This window comes from Elephas maximus, chromosome X, assembly GCF_024166365.1.
Source record: "Elephas maximus indicus isolate mEleMax1 chromosome X, mEleMax1 primary haplotype, whole genome shotgun sequence".
NCBI lineage: Eukaryota > Metazoa > Chordata > Mammalia > Proboscidea > Elephantidae > Elephas > Elephas maximus.
The window spans coordinates 90,379,651-90,396,400 of record NC_064846.1 but is presented as its reverse complement, the minus strand read 5'-3'; the positions used below and the strand labels follow the sequence as shown (position 1 = coordinate 90,396,400).

The following is a 16,750-nucleotide window of genomic DNA, read 5'->3' as shown; positions in this document are numbered from 1 at the left end:
CTTAATCAGGATCCTACTATAGAATCTTTGATCTAAATGTTTAGTAATGGTAGCCAAGGAGCATCCAGTTCTGGTATCATGGCAAAAAACCCAAAACTAAACCCGTTGCCATCGAGTCAATCCCAACTCATAGCGACCCTATAGGACAGAGTAGAACTGCACCACAGGGTTTCCAAGGAGCACCTGATGGACTTGAACTGCCGACCTTTTGGTTAGCAGCTATTGTTCTTAACCACTATGCCACCAGGGTTTCCATCATGGCAAAGAAGGCAGTTTTTCATGGAGGAAGTTAGCCACACATACCATATCCTCCTTCTGTTCCTGACTGCCCTTCCCCTGTTGCTCCAGGTGAATAGAGACCAATTGTGCTTTGGATGGCTGCTTGCAAGTTTTTAAGACCCCAGAAACTACACAACAGACTAGGATGCAGAACGGAAGCACACACTAAGCATGTTATTAGGCTAGTTAACTGGGATATCCCATGAAACCATGACCCTAAACCACCAAACCAAAGAACCAAATCCCATGAGGTATTTGGTTGTATATAAGCAGCCTCAGCAGCTACATTTTTGTTTTTGCTTTTTCTTTTGTCATGTTTGTAAATATCTTTATCATACTTTGGCCAATTCTACTTTTTACAGTTACCAACTTATTGACAGCACTAGTAATAATCGACTGGGCAGCCCTACCCTTAATCAATGTGATTTTTCCACCACCATAAACTGAAACTTTGTACTCTGTAAGTAATAACCCTCCCCCTCTACCCTTGCCTCCTGCCCCTAGTAACCACTAATAAACTTTGGTCTCTATATATTTGTCTTTCTTGTCATTTTATATAAGGGTGGTCATACAACATTTGTCCTTTTGTGATTGACTTATTTCACTCAGCATGTCTCCAAGCTCCATCCATATAGTAGCATGTATCAAGGCTTCATTTCTTCTACTGGCTGAGTAGTATTTCACTTTATGTATATTATATATGTTTTATCACAATAAGATAAAAAAGAAACAGAATTATATATCTAACAGCTTCTGACTGAAATACAATGAAAATGTGTGCCTGAAAAGAACTGATTTTCTTTCAAACATCAATAACATTATTTTTATGTCACACCAAGAAAGCAGTTATGTAAAATACTAATATTTAAATCATGTTTTCCCCAAAGAAGAATGATTCTTGAAGACCATTATCACTATTCTACTCTCTAAAATGCACTGTTGTTAACAAGAGCATGTCACTTTAGCTATTATCAAGTATCATATTAATATTTGTGTATATGCTCCTATTTTTGATAATTATTATTTCTCCAGATTGGCTGAAGGCTCCCTTCTAACCTGTAACCCCTTAAATGAATCTGGCACTTCTCTTGGGGAAAGGCCTCAGAATAAAGTGACCAACAAGTAAGAAGTCTCACTCCAGACCAAAACAAGACCATATTTTGCTCTGTAAACAGAGACAATTTCAGAGAATACGTAAACACACACACGTTTCACGATGATAAAAACAATTCCTATATATTTTAATATATACATATATACACAATAAAAGATAAGAAATAAAATTTTTTCACCATCAAATCAACCAGAAAAAGACCTCTATTAATATTTTGGTACATTTCAAGCATTTGTCTGTACTTTTACTATAAAACGGGGAGCATACTATATCCTGTCTTTTATTTTGGTTTTTCCTCCCTTCAACCTTTGCCAATTTGTTAAGCGAGAAATGAACTCATGGATTACTTGTCTTTTATTATTAGTGTGACTGAAATTTTTTTTAATATACCGAAAGTTTGTGTATCTTCTTTTATGGATTTATTCACATCCGTATTTATTCTGAAATAAAAGTTCCTTATATGTTAAGGGCATTAGTCATATATGCTGTATATGTTTTTTATCATTTTATTCCTTGACTTAGCCAGGTTCAATTTCCAACAAATGTGTCTCATGCACAGCCACCATCTGCCTGTCAGTGGAACCTTTGGTGTTGCTATGATGCTGATAAGATTACAGTGGAACTTCCAGCTAACACAGACTAGAAACAAAGGTCTGGTGGTCTACTTCTGAAAATTAGCCAATAAAAAACCCCATGGATCACAACACCCTAATTGGCAACACATCACGGGGATGGCGCAGGACCAGGCAGTGCCTGGTTCCGTTTTGCATGAGATGCCCATGATTCGGGGGTCCATTTGATAGCAGCTTTTTTTAACAATAGTACGCCTTGACTTTTAATTTTATTTTAACAGTATTTTTTTAATTAAAAATATTTTGTGCTTTTACAAAATAAGCATATCCATGTTATTCAAATGCAAAATTATAAAAGAACAACTGACACGGTAAAATTAACTAGACCACATTCTCCAGAAAAGGAATGTCTTTATAGACGAAGAGAAAAGCATCAAACTAACTGTATATGTTACCTGTTAAGTGATCTAAGTAGTACTGATAGAGCTTGCATTGAATAGGAGTCATTCTCACAGCTAATACATATTCATGTTTTGGAGGCAAGAACTTTGTTAATGCTGTATAATCTTTCCTCTATAATTAACAAGAAAGAGAATGAAAATTAGTTAATGACAGTAATTATCTGCTCTAAGAATTCTCATTGCTTACAACTAAAAAATACAAATAGATACTGAACATATATAAAAACATTTTCTTAAACATGTTAACCCTCTTAAGCACACAATGACCCACGAACAATTGTATTTAATGTACTTTATATGACTGTACAATATGGAGTACCAGTAAAAAGATACTGCAATACGAGGCAAGTTTTAAATTATATTACCAAGTGAGCAATATAGATATTCAAAATAGCCTGTATATAAGAAAGAAAAAAAGATAGGGGGAGGGTGTAGTAGGTAGTGTCAGGATAGGACTTGCTTTAATCATATAGTAAAACCTATAAAACAAAGTCTGATGCAGTCTGGCTGCTCTTTGCATAAGATATGACAATATGCCAACTGATAACACATAATTTCAGAAGGAATGTTTGTCCGATTGTGAAAGCAAGCCATAGCACTCTTAAAATCAACTTATTCTACTGACCAAAAAAAGAGAGCATTAATGTGCTAGTCATAAGTAGATACTTAAAAAAAAAAACCCACAGCCTGGGTAGCACCAGCAGTACAAAAACAGAGCATTTACTAGTATCTGTGGCCACTCTGACCAAACAGGATAACTTTGCTTTATATACAGCCAAAAGAATATCCTGCCTCATTTGTTGCAACATGTTTGTGCCTAACATTAGTATCTAGTGTCTGAAGAAAACGTTCAGATCTTAAGATCTATTAAATTGTTATACATACTTAGCTATACATTAATGTAAGTTCACTGAAGATTCGTACTTAAACACTATTAGCCTCTTCAGGTTATCGTATAGACTTGAAAGTAATAAAACTATTTCTTCAAGATTACTTTTAAAATGGCTCCTCTGCAATTCATTCTGACCTTTCCTACAACCATTTCAAGTAAAGTTTAGAATACTATACTATAGAACTAGGGTGACCATGGGTATTTCTTAATCATAATAACAGTGTTCCTCTCACATATTCCCTTATCTTAAGGCTGAAGAAAATCTAAACATTAACTTATTAAAATGTGAACCTTTATATTTGACAAATGAATTAATCAATTAACTTCTAAACGTCTCACTGGAATTTTTTTTTTAAGTTCAATGCTGAATATATTTGAAGACAGTGCAAGGATATTTAAAAGTAAAACTACAAGCTGAAAAAAGGAGAAAGAAAATATAAAATAATTCAAGTTAAAACTCAGAAACAATTCAAGATTGCAATATTAGAAACCAACAATACTTTATTACTATGGAACATATTTATACCTGAACACATCCAGCTAACATCTCATAGAGAATGTGAGCACGTTTTTTCATTACTCTGACATCTACCATGGTAGAATCTGCACATTGACCATTTTGGATTGGATTTATAAATCTATTCCTGAACTCCTTAATGGATCCAAGCAAATTCTCCTTGATAAAATTAACCATACAATGATCTAAGAGAGAAGATATTAATTCATTAACATGGTTAAAACAGCTCAGAAAATTTTTCTGATGAAATGTTCCTTTTGAAAACGCATGTCATAGACACATTAGAATTATGCTACAAAGAAAGAATACCAAACAGTATAAAATAAACAAAGGTTCTAAGTTTGATATAGAACTGAATTACCTAAATTTGACGAGAAACTGAAACAAAAATCATCACTATAAAAATACTAGACAAGAATGTTTAAAGAAATATCTGAGGGCATTTTATTCTAACTCACTACCCTTTATAACAGATGTTAACTAAAAGACAAGTGTTCTACAACTCTAACCATGTTGTTATGGTCAGTGGAGGTATCTTGTGAAACAAACTTAAAGAATCAATACAATAAAAGTAGGTAATAAGCTACTATCCCAAAATAATATTAACTGATTCAATTTCAGAAGTCTTTAATAGAGCTATCAATTTCCCTATACTATTTTTATAAGTGTAGTAACAGAACAGAAAAGGGGGGAACTCGAACAGATACTACTAATACAGATAAAATACGAGCTAAAGTGAAATAATAACCAATATTTAAAAAAAAAATTTTATTATAAACAATAAATTAGAAAAAAGCTAAGTTAATATGAATTCACTCAAAGACTAGAGCAAACATCAAAATAACAAAAAGCTATTACAAAGGGAAAAAAGAAAAATGGAAGATTTATTATAATGGGAAATTTAAATGTTATTTGCTGAATGACCTCGAGTTTCCACTTCAGTGTCACCACACACATACAAAAATAAGTGAAACTCACAAATCCCATAGTTCGTTCTCAGTCTCAGCAAACTCTATGCTGCCTTGGCAACACAGGTCTCCTTCTTCCATCTTTACCTTCCTGAAATATTCATGCTTGGCGTTTCTTTTTGATATCCTCTCAGTACCTCCCTGAAACTTACATGTATTTCCTTACAATATCTTCTGAGTAGCAATATTATATGTATTCGTACTTTTTAAATATAATCATGAAAGACTTCTAATACAATTTAAAAATATTTAAAGTTCTATATCTATATTTGAACATTCACAATGGCACACCTCTAGACTGGTTTACCACTGGTATTTTATAAACTATCCCACTTGAAAAGTATTTTATCACAGTAGACTAACAAGGATCTATTTAGATCATTGCCAGAGATTATACTAAACAGAAGACAGGGGAATGGCAAACTGGCAAAAATGTATCTAAAGCAAAGCCAATGCGCTACAGTAAAATTGGAGATATTTAACTCACACTCAATTAGGTTATTTTGAAGTGGTGTTCCTGTTAAAATAATCCTCCTCCTTGATCGTATAGAATTCATAGCTTTTGAAACAGCGGATGCTTCATTTTTTAGTATATGGCCTTCATCACAAACGACAAAGTCAGGTCCTATAAAAATGTGTAGAAAACATTTAATTAATATATAATAAAAATAAAAATGTTATGGATTTAAGTAAATAAAGTTACTTCTTCTACAATGCTACCCTTGTGGGAAGATAAAACAATTATTTTAAGAATAATCATGTTTTATCTCCTGCTATATTTAGTTAGCATTGTACTACCAAACATTAATTATATCCCAATAGCGTAGCATCAACCTGAAGGCAATGGAGTATTTTTTTTTTTTGGCTTTATACTGGGTACTTAAGGTCCTATAATACCACCAAACCCAGTGCTGTCGACTCGATTCAAGGTCCTATAATAGGTAGGAATAAAAATAATCACAAAGTTGAAAAACAACACCCCCAACAGATACGGATTATTTGAAAAAACATCTTCCATAAATGAAAAACAATATCTAAGTTACATTATAAGAAATAATACATGAAACACAACAGGCCATGCATGATTTCCCACTTATTGCACATGATTACCACTCATTGCTGGGGCAAAATTTAACTGATAAAAGACAACTAAACTCACTATTACATGGGTATGAGGGGCAGAATGAAAATCTTTTAAAATACAGAAAATCTTACAGCTAGGAGTAATTCTTTCTAAAGAAGTGCATATGTTAATTTTGTTAAAATAACATTCATGCTATTTGATGAAGTATCCCACATATACAACTTGTTTGCTGTTTAACACAAACATATTACTTAAATCTTGACTTCAATAATAGTAGCTATCAAACTATCTCCATCTACTAAGCATTAGAGAAAATTCTCTTTTACATCACTTTAAAAGTATTTACTTCAATGACATAGATCAAATAATACAATTGTTATTCACTATTCATATGGGGTACATAAAAAGCAAATATTTAAAAATTACCAATACACTTTATAAAAGTAAAATCTCTATGTTTGTGTCAAAAGGCTATACATGTTTATCTGAATCCTAAAAAGTTTTCTACAGGGAAAAAATTCCTTTCACACTAGAGATTTAAATGATTTTCACCACCTAATATTCACTGTTTATGAGAATGCGGTGAATTAACAGGTATACTCCTTGCAGTAGCCTAAATCGGTATCGAACTGTATCAAAAGTCTATTCTGCAGTATCTTGTCAAATGGAAAAATGTGCAACTTCGGTGAAGGAAAGGGCAACACACAATATAGGGGAAGTTGGCACAACTGGACCCAAACAAAAGCAAAGCAGTTTCCTGGACATATCCAAACGCTCTGAGGGACAGATTAGCTGGGGCTAGGTCCTGGGAACCATGGTTTTGAGGGACATCTAGGTAATTGGTATAAACATAGTTTATTAAGAAAATGTTCTACATAACACTTGGACGGCGTATGGGGTCTTAAAAGCTTGCAAGTGGCCATCTAAGATACATCAATTGATCACATTCCACGCAGAGCAAAGGAGAAGAAAGAAAAACCAAAGACACAAGGAAAATACCAGTCCAAAGGACTAAAGGACAAAATGAACAAGAGACTCCATCTGCCTGGGACCAGAAAAGCTAGATGGTGCCCTGCTACCACCAATGACCGCCCTGACAGGGATCACAACAGAGTGTCCCAGACAAACCAGTAGAAAAATGTTGAATGTTCTCAAATTCACATAAAAAGACCAGACTTAATGGTCTGACAGAGACTACGGGAACCCCCAAAACTATGGCCCCCAGATGCACTGTTAACCCAGAACTGAAGACATTCCCAAAACCCATTCTTCAAAGATTAGACAAGAATATAAAACAAAAAATAGGAAAAAAATGTAAAATGTGTGTACCCTTTGATTAATTATTCCCATTTCTAGGAATTTACTTTAAAGATATATTTCTATTGGTACCCAAAGATACATGAAAGAATGTACTCTGCAGCATTGTTTCTTATGGTAGAAAACTGGAAAAAAACATAAAACCTTGTTTAGTGAAGACTGGTAAAACTATGGTACTAATGGTACCATAGTTAAAATTAATGATATTGATCTCTACGTACCAAAACTGGAAGACATGCCAAATACATTATTAAATTTAAAAAAGTTGTAAAAAAGTTATCTATAATATGATGGCATTTGTGCTTAAACCACTACCTCAAAATAGGGTGATTTTTATAAATACACAGATATGTATGTACGTGTGATATTACTGATATTGTTCGATGATTTCTGCATTCGGTTGCATCACCTTTCCTGGGAATAGGCATAAACATGGATCTCATCCAGTTGGTTGGCCAGGAAGCTGTCCTCCATATTTCTTGGCATAGACGAGTGAGTACTTCCACTGCTGCATCCGTTTGTTGAAACATCTCAATTGATATTGTCAATTCCTGAAGCCTTGTTTTTCGCCAATGCCTTCAGTACAACTTGGACTTCTTCCTTTAGTACCCTCAGTTCCGGATCATATGCCACCTCTTGAAATGGCTGAACGTCAACTAATTCTTTTTGGTATAGTGACTCTGTGTATTCCTTCCATCTTCTTTTGATACTTCCTGCGTCGTTTAATATTTTCCCCATACAATCCTTCACTATTGCAACTCGAGGCTTGAATTTTTTCTTCAGTTTTTTCAGCTTGAGAAATATCTAATGTGTTCTGCCCTTTTGGTTTTCTATCTCCAGCTCTTTGCACATGTCACTGTAATACTTTGTCTAATCGAGTCACCCTTTGAAATCTCCTGTTCAGTACTTTCACTTCATTATTTCTTCCTTTTGCTTTAGCTACTCGACGTTGGAAAGCAAGCTTCAGAGTCTCCTCTGACATCCATTTTCGTCTTTTCTATCTTTCCCATCTTTTCAATGACCTCTTGCTTTCTTCATGTATGATGTCACTCCACAACTCATCTAGTCTTCGGTAAATAATGTTCAATGCGTCAAATCTATTCTTTAGATGGTCTCTAAATTCAGGTGGAATATATTCAAGGTTGTACTTTGGATCTCGTGGACTTGCTGATTTTCTTCAGTTTCTGCTTGAACTTGCCATATGAATAATCGATGGTCTGTTCCACAGTCAGCCCCTGGCCTTGTTCTGCCTGATGATATTGAGCTTTTCCATCGCCTCTTTCCACAAAAGTCAATTTGATTCCTGTGCATTCTATCTGGTGAGGTCTGCGTGTACAGTAGCCGTTCACATTGGTGAAAAAAGGTATTTGCGATGAAGAAGTCGTGGGTCTTGCAAAATTCTATCACTCGATCTCTGCAACTGTTTCTATCACCAAGGCCATATTTTGCAACTACCAATCAGTATCGTTAACATCACACACAAGCAAAATTTTGCTGAAGATCATTTAAAAGCAACTGCAGCACTGTATCCACAAGGAACTGCCAGAAATTCAGACCGGATATAGAAGAGGACTTGGAACCAGGGATATCATTGCTAATGTCAGATAGATCCTGGCTGAAAGCAGAGAATACCAGAAAGATGTTTACCTATGTTATATTGACTGTGCAAAGGCATTCGACTGTGTGGATCATAACAAACTATGGATAACACTGCGAAGAATGGGAATTCCAGAACACTTAATTGTGCTCATGAGGAACCTGTACATAGATCAAGAGGCAGTTGTTCAAACAGATCAAGGGGACACTGAGTGGTTTAATGTCAGGAAAGGTGAGCATCAGGGTTGTATCCTTTCACCATACCTATTTAACCTGTATGCTGAGCAAATAATCTGAGAAGCTGGACTATATGAAGAAGAATGGGACATCAGGATTGGAAGAAGACTCATTAACAGCCTGCGTTATGCCGATGACACAATCTTGCTCGCTGAAAGTGAAGAGAACTTGTAGCACTTACTGATAAAGATCAAAGACCACAGACTTCAGTACGGATTACACCTCAACATAAAGAAAATAAAAATCCTCTCGACTGGACCAATAAGCAATACCATGACAAACAGTGAAAAGATTTAAATTGTCAAGGATTTCATTTTACTTGGATCCACAATCAACAACCATAGAAACAGCAGTCAAGAAATCAAAAGACACACTGCATTGGGCAAATCTGCCATAAAGGGCCTCTTTAAAGTGTTGAAAATCAAAGATATTACCTTGTAGACTAAGGTACTCCTGACCCAAGCCATGGTATTTTCGATGGCATCATATGCATGTGAAAACTCAACAATGAATAAGGAAGACCGAAGAAGAACTGACGCCTTTGAACTTTGGTGTTGGCGTAGAATACTGAATATACCACAGACTGCCAAAAGAACGAACAAATCTGTCCTGGAAGAAGTACAACCAGAATGCTCCTTAGAAGCAAGGATGGTGAGACTGCGTCTTCCATATTTTGGATGTTGTCAGGAGGGATCAGTCCCTGGAGATGGACATCATGCTTGGTGAAGTACAGACTCAGCGGAAAAGAGGAAGACCCTCAATGAGATGGATTGACTCAGTGGGCGCAACAACGGGCTCAAGCGCAACGATTGTTAAGGATGGCACAGAACCAAGCAGTGTTTTGTGCTGTTGTGCACAGGGTCGCTATGCATTAGAACCTACTCAACGGCACCTAACAACAACAACAACGACATAGGTATGTATATTTAAAGATTGTCGTTGCTGTTGCTTTTCATCTAGTACTGCTATAACAGAAATACCACAAGTGGATGGCTTTAACAAAGAGAAATTTATTCTCTCACTGTCTAGCAGGTTACAAGTCCAAATTCAGGGTGTCAGCTCCAGGGTATGACTTTCTCTCTCTGTCGGCTCTGGAAGAAGATTCCTTGTCATCGATCTTCTCTTGATCAAGTTCCTTTTCAGGCGCAGGGATCCCAGGTCCAAAGGACGCACTCTGTTCCCGGTGCTGCTTTCTTGGTGGTATGAGATCCTTTTAGATCTCAAGAGATTGCCTCAAGACACAATCCAATCTAGAAGATTGAGTCCTACCTCAGGAACACAACTGCCCATCCTCCCTCATTAACATCATAGAGGCAGGATTTACAACACATAGGAAAATCACACAATACTGGGAATCATGGCCCAGCCAAATTGATACACACATTTTTGGGGGGATATAATTCAATCCATGGAAGTGCTGTCAAGTTGGTTCTGAGTCACAGGGACCCTATGTAAAACAGAACAAAATACTGCCCAGTCCTGTAACATCTGTACAGTCATTGTTATGCTTAAGCCTACTGTTGCTGCCACTGTGTCAATCCATCTCATTGAGGGTTTCCTTTTTTTGCTGATCCTCTACCTTACCAAGCATGATGTCCCTCCCCAGGGACTGATCCCTCCTGATAACATGTCCAAAAGTAGGTGAGATGTAGTCTGGCCATTTTGCTTCTAAGGAGCATTCTGGCTACATTTCTTCCAAGACAGATTTGTTCATTCTTTTGGCAGTCCATGGTATATTCAATATTCTTTGCCAACACCATAATTCAAAGGTATCAATTCTTCTTCCATCTTATTTATTGTCTAGCTTTCACATGCTTATGAGGTGACAGAAAATACCTACGAGGAGACTGAAAGTTAAAGATTAGTCTTCAACAAAGGAAGGCTGGACCTTTGGCCTCCAGCTCCTAGGAGATAACCACTAAATTCTCTTAATGCCCTGAGTATTCTGGCTAACCTGGGGGGACTTGGGATACACCAGATACTCTACGCTAACAATGAGATTTATGGTGGGAGCTTTGGACCACACAGTATCAGCTCAACATCTGGAGAGGTAAGAGACTAAGGTCAGTCACACAGTCAATCATAGCTACAGACCCAATAAAAATTCTGGACACCAAGGCTCAGGTGAGTTTTCATGGTTGCCAATATTTAGTGCATATTGTCACACGCCGTTACGGGAAGACGTTAATGCTATCCACACAAATTCACTGGAAGAAGACAACTGGAAGCTTGTATCTGAAATTCTCCTGAATCCTTCCCTACTTACCTTTACCTTTTGCTGATTTTAATTTGTATCCTCTCATAGTAATAAACTGTAACCATGAGTATAATGACATTTCTGAGATTTGTGTCTCTTTCAGCAAATTATTGAACCTGAAGGTGTTCTTGGGGGCCCCTGAAGTTGCAGTTTCTGTCAAAGTAAGGATGAGTCTTGGGATTCCGGAAAGTTGCAATATAAAATACATACTTGTCTAAGTACAAAATATTTCTGGAAGTATATAAATGAAAAGAGAATGAAACCTCAGGCAGGAAACTTTTACTTTTCAATATATACCTTTTTCTTCTGTTTGGATTTTTTAAATAACGTGTTACTTTCATAATTTGTTTAATCTAGAAGTACACAAACTATTAGCATAGCAAGGGAGAGAGGGGAATATATTGAACTTCATCAAAATTTAAAAAAATTGTACATCAAAGAATACATCAAGAAAGTAAAAATACAACCTACAGAATTGGAGAAATTATTTGGGAACTATACACCTTAAAAGGAGCCCTGGTGGTGCAGTGGTTAAGAGCCTGGCTGCTAACCAAAAAGTCGGCAGTTCCAATCCACCAGCCGCTCCTTGGAAACCCTACGGGAGAGTTCTACTCTGTCCTATAGAGTCGCTATGAGTCAGAATCAACTCGACAGCAATGGATTATATATGTTCGAATGCTTTAATATTCAAGATACACAAGAACTCCTACAACTCACTAACAAAAAGAGAAACAACCAAATAAAAAATGGGCAAAGACCTCGAATAGATATTTCTCCAAAGAAGGTATACAAATGACCGATAAGCACATGAGAAAACGTTCAATGTCATGAATCATTACGGAAATGCAAACCAAAACCAAAATGAGGTATCACTTCACTCCCACTAGAATGGCTATTGTCAGAAAAAAGGAAAATAACCAGTGACAACGTGGAAAAACTGGAATCCTCATTCACTGCTGGTGGATTCCAAAATAATGTAGTCACTGTGGAAAACAGTTTGGTGGTTCCTCAAAAAGTTAAACATAGAACCACCATATGAAGCAGTAATTACACTGCTAGGTATATACATAAAAAGGCTGAGAAAACCTACTCAAACAGACACTTGTACACCAATATTCATTGTAGTTATTATATGCAATAGCCAAAAGGTGGAAAGAGCCTAAATGTTCATCAAGAAATCAATGGATAAACAAGATGTGGTACATACATACAGTGGAACACAACTCAGCCATAAAGATAAATGAAGTCCTGATAAATGCTACAGCATGGATGAACTTTGAAAACATGCTGAGTGAAATAAGTCAGTCACAAAATGACAACTTTTTTTAAAATAATATTTTACTGTGTTTTTAAGTAAGGTTTACATAGCAGTTTAGGTTCCCATTCAACAATTTCTACACAAATTGCTCAGTGACATTGCTCACATTCTTCACAATGCATGAACATTCTTAATATTTCTGTTCTGGTTGCTCCATTTCCATTAATCTAGTTCCCTGCCCCTTTACATTCTCATCTTTGTTTTAAAATAATTATTGCCTGTTTGGTTTCACATAGATGATTGTTTAAAGGAGAGCAATACTCATGGTGATACCCTTTATTTAGTGAGCTAAACTATTATTTCACTAAAAGGTGGCCTCAGGAGCTAGTTTGGGTTCAGGGTTTAAAGAGTACTTCAGGTCAACAGTCTTGGGGAGTCCTCCAGTCTCAACTGGTCCAGTAAATCTATTTTTTCTTTTTAGAAATGTGAGGTTCTGTTCCACATTTTTCTCCCATTCTATCAGGGTGCATCTATTGTGTCCCTGTTTAGAATGCTCAGTAGTGGTAGCAGGGCACCATCATCTAGTTCTCCTGTTCTCAGGGTAGATGAGGCCATGGTTCGTGCAGGCTACTAGTCCTGTAAACTAGTTTCTTCTTTGAGTCTTCGATTTTCTTCTTTCTCTTTTGCTCTGGACAATTAGAGACAATAGCTGTACCTGAGATGGACGCTCATAAGCTTTTAGGATCCCATACACTACTCACCAAACTAGGGTATAAAACATAAACTTTATGAACTATATTATGCCAATTAACTGAGATGTACCACAAGACCATGGTCCTAATCCTTCAAACCCAGGAAACCAATCCCACGAAGCGTTTGGTTATGTCTAAGAACTATCTGTAACGGTGCCCCCTATGGTCTTTATTATATATGCGAATGTATGTGCATACGGTCACATACATGCATACTCATGTACATATGCATAAACGATATATACACATATATACTCATACATGCATACTTACACACATAGAAGTCTACATCCATACGTATATACCCACGCATATATTTTTTAGTCCTTGTTTCTGTTGTTTAAAAAGTATATGTACCAGAGGCAAAAGCAGAACTTTGTATTATCTCACTTATATGAAATATCTAGAAGAGGTAAGTGTATGAAGACCAAAGTCTACTACTAGTTACCAGAGGTGGGTGACCAGGAGGGGAGAGGCAGACTCACTGCTTAGGGGACAAAGAGCTTCAATTAAGGGTGATGAAAATATTTGGAAACAAATACCAGTAATGGATGAATAACATGATGAATGAAATTAATGTCATAGAACTGTATATGCAAAAAATGTTTCACTTGCAAATATTTTTTTACATATATCTTTATCGCAATTAAAAGAAAGAAAAATCACAAATGTTGGCAAGGATATGGAGAAATTGGAAACCTCATCCATTGCTCATAGGAATGTAAAATGGTGCAATGACTATGGAAAACAGTTTGGTGGTTCCTCAAAAGTTAAACAGAATTACCATAGGACCCAGCAATTCCACTACTAGGTGTATACCAAAAAAAACTGAAAGAGATACTTGTACACCAATGTTCACTGCAGCCTTGTTCACAATACCCAAAAGGGTGTAAACAACCCATGTGTCTATCAACAGATGAATGGAGAAACAAAATATGGTATATACATACAATGGGATATTATTCAGTTATAAAAAGAGACAAAATTCTGATATATGCTATGATAAGGATGAAGCTTGGAACATTATGTTGGGTGTAATAAGCTAGACACAGAAGGAGAAATATTGTTTGATCCCATTTATATGAAGTATCTAGAACAAATAACAGAGACAGAGATTAACTGTTACCATGGGCTACGGAGAAGTGGGAATGGAAGAAATTGCTTAATAGACACAGGATTTCTGTTTGGGGTGATGAAAACCTTTCGGAAATCAACAGTGGTGATGATTATACTTCACTGAGAGTGTGATTAATACCACCAGGTTGTACAATGAAAATGATTATATGGAAAATTTTATACTATATATTTTACCACAATTATTATTATTTTTTAATCAAATGTTCAGAACTGCTCACTGAAACCATGAGTGATAATAAAATGACTGTTGTTACTTTGAACCACCAAGTTTTAGGATGATTACTACACAGCAATAGTTAAACAGGAGCTGGGTTCAAATATGAACACTATTTTCTAACAACCCTGATGAGCCTTAAACACTGTTCCTAATCCTAATACCTGCTTCAATTTTTCAGGCTTCTGACCTTATACTTTGTGTTTCCAGTTTATGCCCTCATTTCATCCTTAGAGTCAGATACCCTAAACTGCTCATCTGGCTCTTATATATTGCTTCCATCCTGCATTTTAATTCAGATTTTCCTTCACATTATACCTGAACCCATGTCTTCACGTGCTCGGCTTCCATTAATACAATTCTTCACTACCACCAATTTGCCCCAGATCAGAGAAAAAAACATTAGGTAAGAAAACATGTACTGAAAAATTAAAAATTATATCTAACTGATCCCTTCTAATAAATTTAGAGCCACATAACTGCTCTATCTGCCTGATACCTTAGACTTAGGTGAGAAGGAGAATCATACAGAAATATTCTTACTACTACTAAGTCATAAAGCTTATGATAGCTTTAACATTTTCCTCGTTTTTTTTTATATGTTACACATGATGGGTGTAATAATGACATTCCTGCTGCAGTGCAGATAATTTTCCAAATATGACAGACACATTCCCTCTAATTATTCTATACACTCTGGAAAAAAAACAAAAAGACAGGGCTTCTGTTTCCCAATGAGCTTCCAATTAAGATCTAATTGAGAAACCAAAACCCTAATACATCAACAAAAAGTTAAACCTTAGTCTCTAACAAGGATGATCCAAATATTTATTTTAAAAATTAAAACTATTTTAAAACAGTAAACTCAATGAAGAACTTCCTCAAACTGATACAGGGCATCAGTTAGAAACAAACAGGTAACATAATACTTAATGATGAAAGACTGAAAGCTTTCCCACAAGACGAGAAGCTCATTTTCATCACTTACATTCAGTATTACACTGGAAGGTTATAGGCAGAGCAAGAATGCAAGAAATAAAGGTATGCAGATCAGAAAGGAAGAAATAAAACTATCTTTATTCACAGATAAAATGATTTTGTAAATACAAAACTCTAAAGAATCCACACAAAAAAAAGATTGTTGTTGTGAATGCTAGTTATCATCAATGATGACTCATGGCAACTCCACGCATTGCAGAGAACTGCTCCACAGGGTTTTCAAGGCTGTGACCTTTCATAAGCAGATCACCAGACCTGTCTTCCAAGGTGCTTCTGGGTGGGTTTGAACCATCGATATTGTGGCTACTAATCAAGTATTTAACCATTTGTGCTAGCCAGAGATGGAGCTTATAAATGAGTTCAGCTGAGTTACAGGATACAAAATCAGTATACAAAACTCAGTGGTATTTCTATACACTAAAAATAAATAACCTGAAATCAAATTAAGAAAACAATTCCATTTACGACAGTATCAAGAAGAATAAAATACTTAGCAATAAAATTAACAAAAAAGTACAAAACTTCTACACTGAAACCTACAGAACATTGTTTAAAGAAATTAGAACACATAAATAAATGGATGGACATCCTGAGTTCATGGATGTGAAGAGATAACATTATTACATCTCAAATTGATACACAGATCCAATACAAGCCCTATCAAAATTCCAATAGCCTTTTCACAGAAAGAGACAAAATGATCCTAAAATTCATATGGAAAAGGAAAGGTTCCTGAATAGTAAAACAATCTCTCTCTCAAAAAAAAAAAAAAAAAACCTGAAGGATTCACTCCTACAAATCTCAAAACTTATGACAAAGCTAGAGTAATTAAGAAAGTATAGTACTGGAATTAACATAGAAATACAGATGAATAAAACAAAATTCAGAGTCCAGAAATAAACCCATACAACTATGGTCTATTTTAGGAAACGGTAACAACACCATTCAATGAAGAAAACATCGTCTTTTCAACAAATGGTGCTGGGACAACTGGATAAGCACACGCAAAAAGAAAAATGAAGTTGAACCCTTACTTCACATCATAAATAAAAATTAATTCAAAATACATCATCGGCCTAAATGTAAGAGATTAAAC

General features: G+C 35.7%; 1 protein-coding gene across 7 annotated transcripts in view; it reads right to left on the bottom strand.

Annotated features, from left to right (window-relative positions):
* The window catches only part of ATRX (ATRX chromatin remodeler), a 409,611-nt gene that overhangs the window by 160,403 nt on the left and 232,458 nt on the right, over nt 1-16,750 (bottom strand). For all 7 annotated transcript variants that reach the window (XR_007515994.1, XM_049873284.1, XM_049873283.1 and 4 more), the window contains 3 exons: nt 5,291-5,428; nt 3,845-4,020; nt 2,421-2,538 (listed from right to left, as the gene is read on the bottom strand). Coding sequence is in view for 6 of the 7 variants with exons in the window: in XM_049873284.1 (XP_049729241.1) it covers nt 2,421-2,538; nt 3,845-4,020; nt 5,291-5,428 (432 nt within the window). In the remaining variant the exon portion in view is untranslated. The remainder of the gene's footprint in view (nt 1-2,420; nt 2,539-3,844; nt 4,021-5,290; nt 5,429-16,750) is intronic.